We start from the raw sequence: 9,735 nt of genomic DNA on the forward strand, positions 1-9,735 counted from the left end.
CACACGCTGTGTACTGTTCCTGTACTCCCCATTCTGTATCCCCACACACTGAGTACTGTTCCTGTATTCCCCACTGTGTGTTTCCTTTATATTGACCATCTCACCGGTATCTTTGAAGGCCTGCAGGGCGTGCAGATAATTCTCTGCTGTGTCTTCATGGTCTCCGAGCTGACTGTAGGCGTAGGCCAGGTTGCAGAAGCACTGGCCCTGTGCGTTCCGGCTTCCCAGTGAACCTACAGAGAGACATGGGAATTCTGTAATGGCTGGATGGATCAGGATGGTCCCCTACCTAGGGAGGACCACTGCTCACCTCTTGCAAACAGCTGCTCCTTGGAATCCTGCCATTGGCATGCTCGCTGGCGACCGAGTGGATCCATGCATTGGTCACTTCATGTATGGTGAACCCAATAGCATTACACTCACCTATCACTGGAACAAAGTTCCCAGCTTTCCCTATTGCTCATTACCTTGTGTCCCTCCATAAGCCAACCTCATTCAGCTATTCTCAGGCCTCCGACATTTGACAATTCTGTCACTTAATTTGCTGTGACATTATGCTTGAGACTCAGATAGTAAGAGGACTAAATGGAATTTTGGCAATTATTGCTAAAGGAATGGAGCATAAAAATAGGGTTCTGTTTGTCAAGGCATTGGTGTTTGTGTCACGGTGGCTCAGTGGTTAGCACTGCTACCTCACAGCACCACGGACCTGGGTTCAATCCCACCCTTGGGTGACTGTCTGTGTGGAGTTTGCACATTCTCCCCGTGTCTGTGTGGGTTTCCTCCGGGTGCTCCGGTTTCCTCCCACAGTCCAAAGATGTGCAGGCTAGGTGCATTGGCTAAGCTAAATTGCCTGTAGTGTTCAGGGATGTGTAGCTTAGGTGGGTTATAGGGGGATGGGTCTGGGTGGGATGCACCAAGGGTCAGTGTGGACTTGTTGGGCTAAAGGGCCTGTTTCCACACTGTAGGGATTCTATGTACTATGTAGTACTGTATACAGTTTGGGCTCCCCTTACTTGAGGAAGGATGTAATTGCATTGGAGGGAGTTCAGAGAAGATTCACTAGATTAATTTCACAGCTACCTTATGAAGGGATACTGAGCAGTTTAGCTCTATTCCTGCTAGAGTTTGGAAGAATGAAAGGGAATTCATGGGATCTGGGCGTCACTGGCTAGGCAAGCATTTATTGCCCCATCCCTAATTGCCCAGGGGGCAGTTAAAAGACAGCCACAGTGCTGTGAGTCTGGAGTCACGTGTAGGCCAGACCAGGTAAGGATGGCAGTTCCTTTCCCTAAAGGACATTAGTGAACCAGACGGTTTTTCCGACAGTGGATTTGTGGTCAGTGTTAGATGCTTAATTCCAGAATTTTTATTGAATTCAAAATCCGTGGCAGCATTTGAATGCAGGTTCCCAGAATGTTACCTGGCTCTCTGGATTAACAGTCTGATGATAATACCGCTAGGCCATCACTTCTCCGTTGGTCCAATCGAAGTGTATCAGAGAAGGTCGGTTAGTTCAGTTGGTAGGATGGCTGCTTTGCGATGCAGAGTGAAGCATGTGTTCCATCCCTATACCAGTTGAGATCACCATGCAGTTCCTGCCTTCCCAACCCGACCTACTTTTGGGAAATAGGCAGGGCAGGTGACTGAGATGTCAGTGGGGGAGCATTTTGGGGCCAGTGACCATAATTCTATTAGTTTTAAAATTGTGATGGAAAAGGATAGACCGGATCTACACGTTCAAGTTCTGAATCGGAGGAAGGCCAATTTTGATGGTATTAGGCAAAAACTTTCAGAAGTTGATTGGGAGAGGATGTTCGCAGGTAAAGGGATGGCTAGAAAATGGGAAGCCTTCAAAATTGAGATAATGAGAGTCCAGAGACAGTATGCTCCTGTTAGGGTGAAGGGCAAGGCTGGTAGGTGTAGGGAATGCTGGATGACTAGAGAAATTAAGGTTTTGGTCAAGAAAAAGAAGGAAGCATATGTCAGGTATTGACAGCAGGGATCGAATGAATCCTTAGAATAGTACAAAGTCCGTAGGAGTATACTTAAGTGGAAAATCAGAAGGGCAAAAAGGGGACATGAAATAGCTTTGGCAAATAGAGTTAAGGAGAATCCAAAGGGATTCAACAAATACATTAAGGACAAAAGGGTAACTGGGGAGAGAATACGGCCCCTTAAAGATCAGCAAGACAGCCTACGTGGGGAACCGCAGGAGATGGGTGAGATACTAAATGAGTACTTTGCGTCAGTGTTCACTGTGGAGAAGGATATGAAAGATACAGATGTGGGCAAATAAATATCAACATCTTCAAAAAGGTCCATATTACAGAGGTGGTGATGCTGGATGTCTTAAAATGCATAAAGGTGGATAAATCCCCAGGACCTGATCAGGTGTAGCCTCGAACTCTGCAGAAAGCTTGGGAGGTGATTGCTGGGCAGTTTGCTGAGATATTTGTATCATTGATAGCCTCGGGTGAGGTGCCAGAAGACTGGAGGTTGGCTAACATTGTGCTACTATTTAAGAAAGATGGTAAGGAAAAGCCAAGGAATTATAGACCGGTGAGCTGACATTGGTGATGGGCAAGTTGTTGGAGGGAATCCTGACGGACAGGATTTACATGTATTTGGAAAGGCAAGGACTGATTAATCAACACAGCTTTGTGCAGGGGAAATGGTGTCTCACCAACTTCATTGAATTTTTTGAAGAAGTAATGAGCTGGATTGTTGAGGGCAGAGCAGTGGATGTGATCTATATGGACTTCAGTAAGGTGTTCAACAAGGTTCCACATGGTAGACTGATTAGTAAGGTTACATCACATGAAATACAGGAAGAACTAGCTATTTGGATACAGAAACAACAAGATGCAGAGCTGGATGAACACAGCAGGCCAAGCAGCATCATAGGAGCAGAAAGGCTGATGTTTCGGGCCTAGACCCTTCATCAGAAATGCTGAAATGCAGAAATTTCTGATGAAGAGTCTAAGCCCAAAACGTCAGCCTTTCTGCTCCTATGATGCTGCTTGGCCTGCTGTGTTCATCCAGCTCTGCATCTTGTTGTTTCGAATTCTCCAGCATCTGCAGTTCCTACTATCTCTATTTGGATACAGAACTGGCTCAAAGGCAGACAGTGGTACTGGAGGGCTGCTTTTCAGACTGGAGGCCTGTGACCAGCTGTGTGCCATAAGGATTGGTGCTGAGTACAATGCTTTTTATAATTTATATAAATGATTTGGATGTGAACATAGGGGGAATAGTTAGTAACTTTGCAGATGTCACCAAAATTGGAGATGTAGTGGACAGCGAAGAAAGTTACGTCAGAGTATAATGGGATCTTGATCAGATGGGCCAATGGGCTGAGGAGTGGCAAATAGAGTTTAATTTAAATAAATGTGACGTGCTGCATTTTGGAAAGGCAAATCAAGGCAGGACTTATACACTTAATGGTAAGGTCCTGGGGACTGTTGCTGAATAAAGAGAGCTTGGAGTGCAGGTTCATAGTTCCTTGGAAGTGGAGTCCCAGTTAGACAGGACAGTGAAGAAGGTATTTGGTACACTTGCCTTTATTGGTCAGTGCGTTGAGTACAGGAGTTGGGAAGTCATGTTGCGGCTGTAAAGGACATTGATTAGGCCAGTTTTGGGGTATTGCATTCAATTCTGATCTCCCTCCTATAGGAAGGATGTTGTGAAGCTACAAACGGTTCAGAAAAGATTTGTGAGGATGTTGGAGGGTTTGAGCTACAGGGAGAGGCTGAATAGGCTGGGGCTACTTTCCCTAGAGCATTGGAAGCTGAGGGGTGAGCTTAAAGAGGTTTATAAAATCATAAGGGACATGGATAGGGTAAATAAGCAAGGTCTTTTCTCCAGGGTGGGGGAGTCCAAAACTAGAGGGCATTGGTTTAAGGTGAGAGGGGGAAGAAATAAAAGGGACCTAAGGGGCAAAATTTTCATGCAGACGGTGGTGTGTGTATGGAATGAGCTGCCAGCAGAAGTGGTGTAGGCTGGTACGATTATAACATTTAAAAGGCTTCTGGATAGATATATGAATAGGAAGGGTTTAGAGGGATGGGTGCCAAATGCTGACAAATGGGACTAGATTTATATAGGACATCTGGTCAGCATGGACGAGTTGGACTTAAGGGTCTGTTTCAGAGCTGTATATCTCTATGACTCTATGATCACCTGTGGTATGGTGAACCTCACCACCAGCAAACTCTCTCTAATGAAAGAGCAGCCCTCTGGGATTGTGGTGACTTTACTTTTGATCAGTAGGGGTTTTAAGGGTTATGGGGAAAACACAGGAAAGTGGATGTGAAGAATGTCATATCAGTCATGATCCTATTGACTGGCGGAGCAGGCTCTAATGGACGAGCAGCCTGTACCTGTTTCTTATGGTCTTATAAGATGCTAAAAGGGATCGATAAAGTAGATGTGGAGAGGATGTTTCCCCTTGTGGAGCGATCTAGAACAAGAGGTCACAGTTTTAGGACAAGGGGCAGCAGATTTAAAACAGAAATGAGAAGGAATTACTTCTCTCAAAGGGTTGTGGATCTGTGGAATTCCAGAGTGCAACGGATGTAGGAACAATGAATAAATTTAAGGAGGAGACATTATGGAGGAGCTGAACGGTGCAAGGCGAGAGGTTCTGACGACGCATCCCTCTTTTTCAAGCGGCGTTCGGGTTCTGTGACAGGTGATTCCACCTCAGTTACATCTCCTGCCTCTACTGCTATCTCAGCTGAACATTACAAAGGCCACAAACACTTCCACGGACGGTTCCTGTGCACTGCATTGAGCGATAGAAAATTGGAACAGGCATTGTCCACTGTTCGTCCAACTCGGTTCCCGCTTTGACCCCTTGAGCCCTGAGATCTATACCCGACTCCTTCTTAAAAACATTCCATGTTCCGGTCCTTACCACTTTCTGTGGCGGAGCCTTTCCACAGGCTCCCCGCTCTCTGGGGGAAGACATTTCTCCTCATCTCAGTCCTACCCCCGTTTTGACTAGACTGTGACTCTCTGGTGCTGGAACATCGAGAACCCTGTCAAATGACCTAGTAGTATTATCACTGGAGTGTTAATCCAGAGACCCAGGTAATGTTCTGGAGACCTGGGTTCAAATCTCACCATGGTAGATGGTAGAATTAGAATTCAATAAAAATTTGAAATTAAGAGTCTAATGATGCCTATGAATCCATTGCCAATTGTTTGGTTCATTAATGTCCTTTAGGGAAGGAAACTGCCATCCTTACCTGGTCTGGCCTACATGTGACTCCAGACCCACAGCCATGTGGTTGACTCTTAACTGCCCTCTGGGCAATTAGGGATGGGCGATAAATGCTGGCCTAGCCAATGATGCTTACATCATGTGAATGAATAAGAAGAAAACAGATTTTTAATTAGTAATGAGTTGAAGCGCTACGGAGAGAAGGCAGGAAAGTGAAAATGAGCCTGAGATGAGATCAGCCGTGATCGTATTGAATGGCAGAGCAAACCTGAGGGGCTGAATGGCCTACTCCTGGTTCAGTTCTTATTTACAGGAGGCCAGGTCAGTTGTGTCATCCAATCTAACCATTACTGGGCTGTGCCTCAGTTCCATTTGTTTCCCGTTCCTAGACAGTGTTAGCCCAGGACATAGGTTTTGAACTCACCACCTTGTGCGTTATTCCGCTCCCCCCTCCAACACCACAAATACCAACCTCGGAAGCGGCAGCCTCCCCCAATGCCTCCGCCTACCCTCCCCCACCCTTGCCAGACTCCTCACCGTGCAAGGCTGCGGCGCTCTGGTGAAAGGCCAGTGCCTTGCTGTAGTTGCCCGAGGTGTTGTAGACAGCACCGAGGTTCTGGAGGACGATGGCCTCCTTTCTCTGATCCAGACCGTCACGCTGGCAGTAGGGGAGGGCCATCTCGAAGCACTCTGCCGCTTGCAGGAACATCTTCAGCTGCGAGTAGCTGAGTCCGACGTCATTGTACAGCGTCCCTTTGGGAGGCGGAAGCAGAGACAGTGTCGTGGTGAGCCAACCAGTGTTGCCGGCAAATGTTGCTCCCTTCCCCACTCCCCCACCCACCAAGTCCCTAGTTGCCCCTTGAGCTGAGTGTCATGCTCAGGACCGTTTCAGAGGACGATTGAGAGGTCAAACCCTCCCTCCCCTCTGTGATGGCGTGGGGTCTGGAGTCACGTGTAGGCCCAGAGTCACGTGCAGGCCCAGACTACGACGAGAGGTCATAGTTCTGGGATAAGGGGCGAGACCCCTTGAGATCACTCCACCATTGAATATGGTCATGGCTGATCTCGTCTCAGCCTCGGCTCCACTTTCCTGCCTGCTCTCTCCAAGGCAAGGACGGCAGATTTCCTTTCCCCATGATGGAGTCCTTTGACCACAATTGATGATGTTCTCAGGGCTGACTTCCTCTAGTGGCTCATTCCATACATGCACCACCCTCTGCATGAAAACGTTTCCCCTTAGGTCCCTTTTAAATCTTTCCCCTCTCACCTTAAACCCTATGCCCTCTAGTTTTGGACTCCCTACCCTACTTCAGTTCACATGAGAGATAGGAGAAGCTGGGATCAAACTCCTCAGAGCACAGTAGGTTAAAGTGGAGATTGAATAGAGGCATTCAAAATCATAAAGGGGGGGTGTTTCGAATGAGGGAAGGAGGGAGGAAACCGTTCCCTTCAGCAGGAGGATCGATCACCCGAGGGGGGCACAGATTGAAGGGAACCGGGATTGGAGTTGGAGGGGTGGGGGGCATTGAGGAGAATTTTTTTTAATGCAGCGAGGTGTTGTGATCTGGGATGTGCTGCCTGAAAAAGGGCAGCGGGAGCAGATTCTACGGGAAATTTTAAAAGTGGAGTTTGGGGGGTGGGGGAGCAGTGGAGAAATATTTGAAGGGGAACTTGGAATATTGCATACAGTTCTGGTCACCACATTGGCAGAAGGATGTGGATGTTTTGGAGACGGTACGGAAAAGTTTTACCAGGATGTTGCCTGGTATGGGGGGGATTTTAGCGATGAAGAAAGGTTGGATGGACTGAGTTTGTTTTCACTGGAACGCAGGAGGTTGAGGAATGACCTGGTAGAAGTTTATGAGATTATGAATGGCATGGACAGAGTGAAAAGCATGAGGCTTTTTCCCAGGGTGGGGGTGGGGATCAATTACTAGGGGACACAGGTTCAAGGTACAGTGGTCGGTGGGGGGAGGTTTAAAAGGGATGTGCGAGGCAAGTTTTTCACACAAAGGGTGGTGAGTGCCTGGTATGCGCTGCCAGAGGAGGTGGTGGAAGCATACACAATAGCAGCATTGAAGAAGCACCTGGACAAATACATGAATAGGAAGGGAATAGAGGGATACGGATCCTATAAGTGAAGACAGTTTTAGTATGGAAGGGCAAAATGTGTCGGCGCAGGCTTGGAGGGCCGAAGGGCCTGTTCCTGTGCTGTGTATTGTTCTTTGTTCTTTGGAATGATTTGCAGGGGCCGTGTGAGGGAAAGAGTTGGGGGGAGACGGGAGTGTGACACTATATGAAGTGCTCTTTTCAAAGGAACATCACTGTTACAATGGCCTGAGTGACTCCTCCTGTTCCCTCCTCCCATTCTGCTTGATAAATCAGTGAATGGGCATTTAGAGGATGTTAAAGTCAGGGCAATTGGGGTGTTGGATACTTAATCCAGAGTAGAGTCAGCCCCTGGAAATGTGTTGCTGGGTGGCGTGCGGACACTGGCTCTCTGAATGCATTCACGAGGGATCAGAGGGGGCATTCGGCATAAGGCCTGCAGCTCAATAGCCAACGTGTAAATGGTCAATGTACTCTCCCGGCATCAGAATCATTCAGATGCAGAAGAGGAGGCCATTCGATCCATCGAATGATAGAGGTAGAAGACTGTTTGAGTGCCTGGAGGCCGTTGTCTAGCAGGGCACCACAAGCATCAGTACTGGGATCGTTATTGTTTGTTATATACATAAATGATACAGATGGAAATGTCAGGGGGATTTGTTAAGTAAATTTACAGATGACACCAAGATTGGTAGAGTGGTTAATAGCGAAGAAGATTGTTGGAGGTTACAGGAAGATATAGATGGGTTGGTCAGACGGGCAGGCCAGTGGCAGATGCTATTTAACCCTGATAAGTGTGAGGTGATGCACTTTGGAAGAACATGATAAATTAGTATTTAACAAATGGCAGGACACTGGATAGCTTAGAGAAATAGAGGGATCTTGGAGTAATTATTCACAGATCCCTGAAGTCGGCACAGCACGTGAATAGAATAGTTAAGAAGCCGTAGGGGATATTTGCTTTCATCAGTCGTGGCATAGAGTATAAGTGCAAGGAGATAATGTTGGAGTTGTACAGAGTGTTGGTCAGGGCACAGCTGGAGGTACTGTGTGTAGTTCTGGTCACCTCACTACATGAAGGATGTGATAGCACTGGAGGGCGCACAGAGGAGGTTCACCAGGATGCTGCCTGGGATGGAGAAATTGAGCTATGAGGAGAGACTAGATAAGTTTGGATTGTTTTCTTTAGGGCAGAGAAGACTGAGGGGGAACATGACTGAAGTGTATACGATTATGAGGGGTATGGACAGGGTGAATAGAGAGCAGCTGTTCCCCTTGGTTGAGGAGTCAATCATGAGAGTTTTAGGGTAAAGGGCAGGAGATTCAGAGGGAATTTGGGAAGAAAAAATGTTTTCATTCAGTGGGTGGTGGAAATTTGGAATGTACTGCCTGGGAAGGTAGTGGAGGCCGGAAACCTTACAACCTTTTAAAAAAATATTTGGACGAGCACTTCAAATAACATAACATTCAGGGATATGGGACAAGTGGAGGAAATTGGGATTCGGTGCATTTTTTGCAATAGTTATGAACGGTGCAGACTCAAAGAGGTGAAGGACCTTTTCTGTTTATAAGAATGAGAAGCAATCAATTTGGAATAGATCGGATCCTGAAGGGGGTTCACAGGGTGAATTGCTGAGACGACGCTACCCCTTTGCAGGGTGAATCTGGAATGAGGGAGGGGAACAGTTTAATTTTCCACTCATCCTTGGGATTTGGGCATTGCTGACTAAGCCAGCATTTATTGCCCATTCCAAATTGCCCCCTTGGGGATGACCTTATTGTTTGTTTTCCCAACCAACACCCAGCAGCCCTCTCCCTCCCCATAATACAACAGTCCTGTATCAGCAGGGGACAAATTCATGTCATCCAGGATGTCATGGGGAGATGCACTCACTTCATGTTTGAAAAATGGAACAAGTGCCTCTTCCTGACCTTAACCCTAAGACTCAACCTGCAACCAAACAGCAGGTGTGGAGACAGAATAGTGACCTTTCCAGCGGAGGGGTCAATCCTAGACATTGGTCCATTCCCTTCCTCTCTCCTCCCCTTGGCCTCTCATGTCAGAGAAGAGCTGGGGATGGGATCTCCATGGATCCGATGTTTATCCTCCAACCAATATCAGGGATATTCATGGTGCTGCTAATGGGATCTGGCTGTGCACTGATGGGTTTTGCTACGTAATGACAGAGACCAGACTCGTGAGAGGAATGATGCTTCGCAGAATCATAGAATTCCTACGGTGCGGAAAGAGGCCTTTCAGCCCATCGAATCTCGCACCGACTCTCCAAAGAGCATCTCACCCAGATTCAGATCTCTCCCTGATTACCTGTAATCACACATATACCATGACCAACCCACCCTAACCTGCACATCCCTGGGCACTATGGGACAATTTAGCA

The 9,735-nt window shown here is 47.3% G+C and overlaps 1 protein-coding gene across 1 annotated transcript in view; it reads right to left on the minus strand.

Moving 5' to 3' along the window:
• The window catches only part of LOC109923658 (tetratricopeptide repeat protein 24), a 35,459-nt gene that overhangs the window by 21,698 nt on the left and 4,026 nt on the right, over positions 1-9,735 (minus strand). The window contains exons 3-4 of the mRNA XM_048620340.1: positions 5,765-5,980; positions 105-233 (exon numbers count right to left, since the gene is read on the minus strand). Of these exons, the coding sequence (XP_048476297.1) occupies positions 105-233; positions 5,765-5,980 (345 nt within the window). The remainder of the gene's footprint in view (positions 1-104; positions 234-5,764; positions 5,981-9,735) is intronic.

This window comes from Rhincodon typus, chromosome 46 (assembly GCF_021869965.1).
Source record: "Rhincodon typus isolate 14 chromosome 46, sRhiTyp1.1, whole genome shotgun sequence".
NCBI classification, from domain to species: Eukaryota; Metazoa; Chordata; class Chondrichthyes; order Orectolobiformes; family Rhincodontidae; genus Rhincodon; species Rhincodon typus.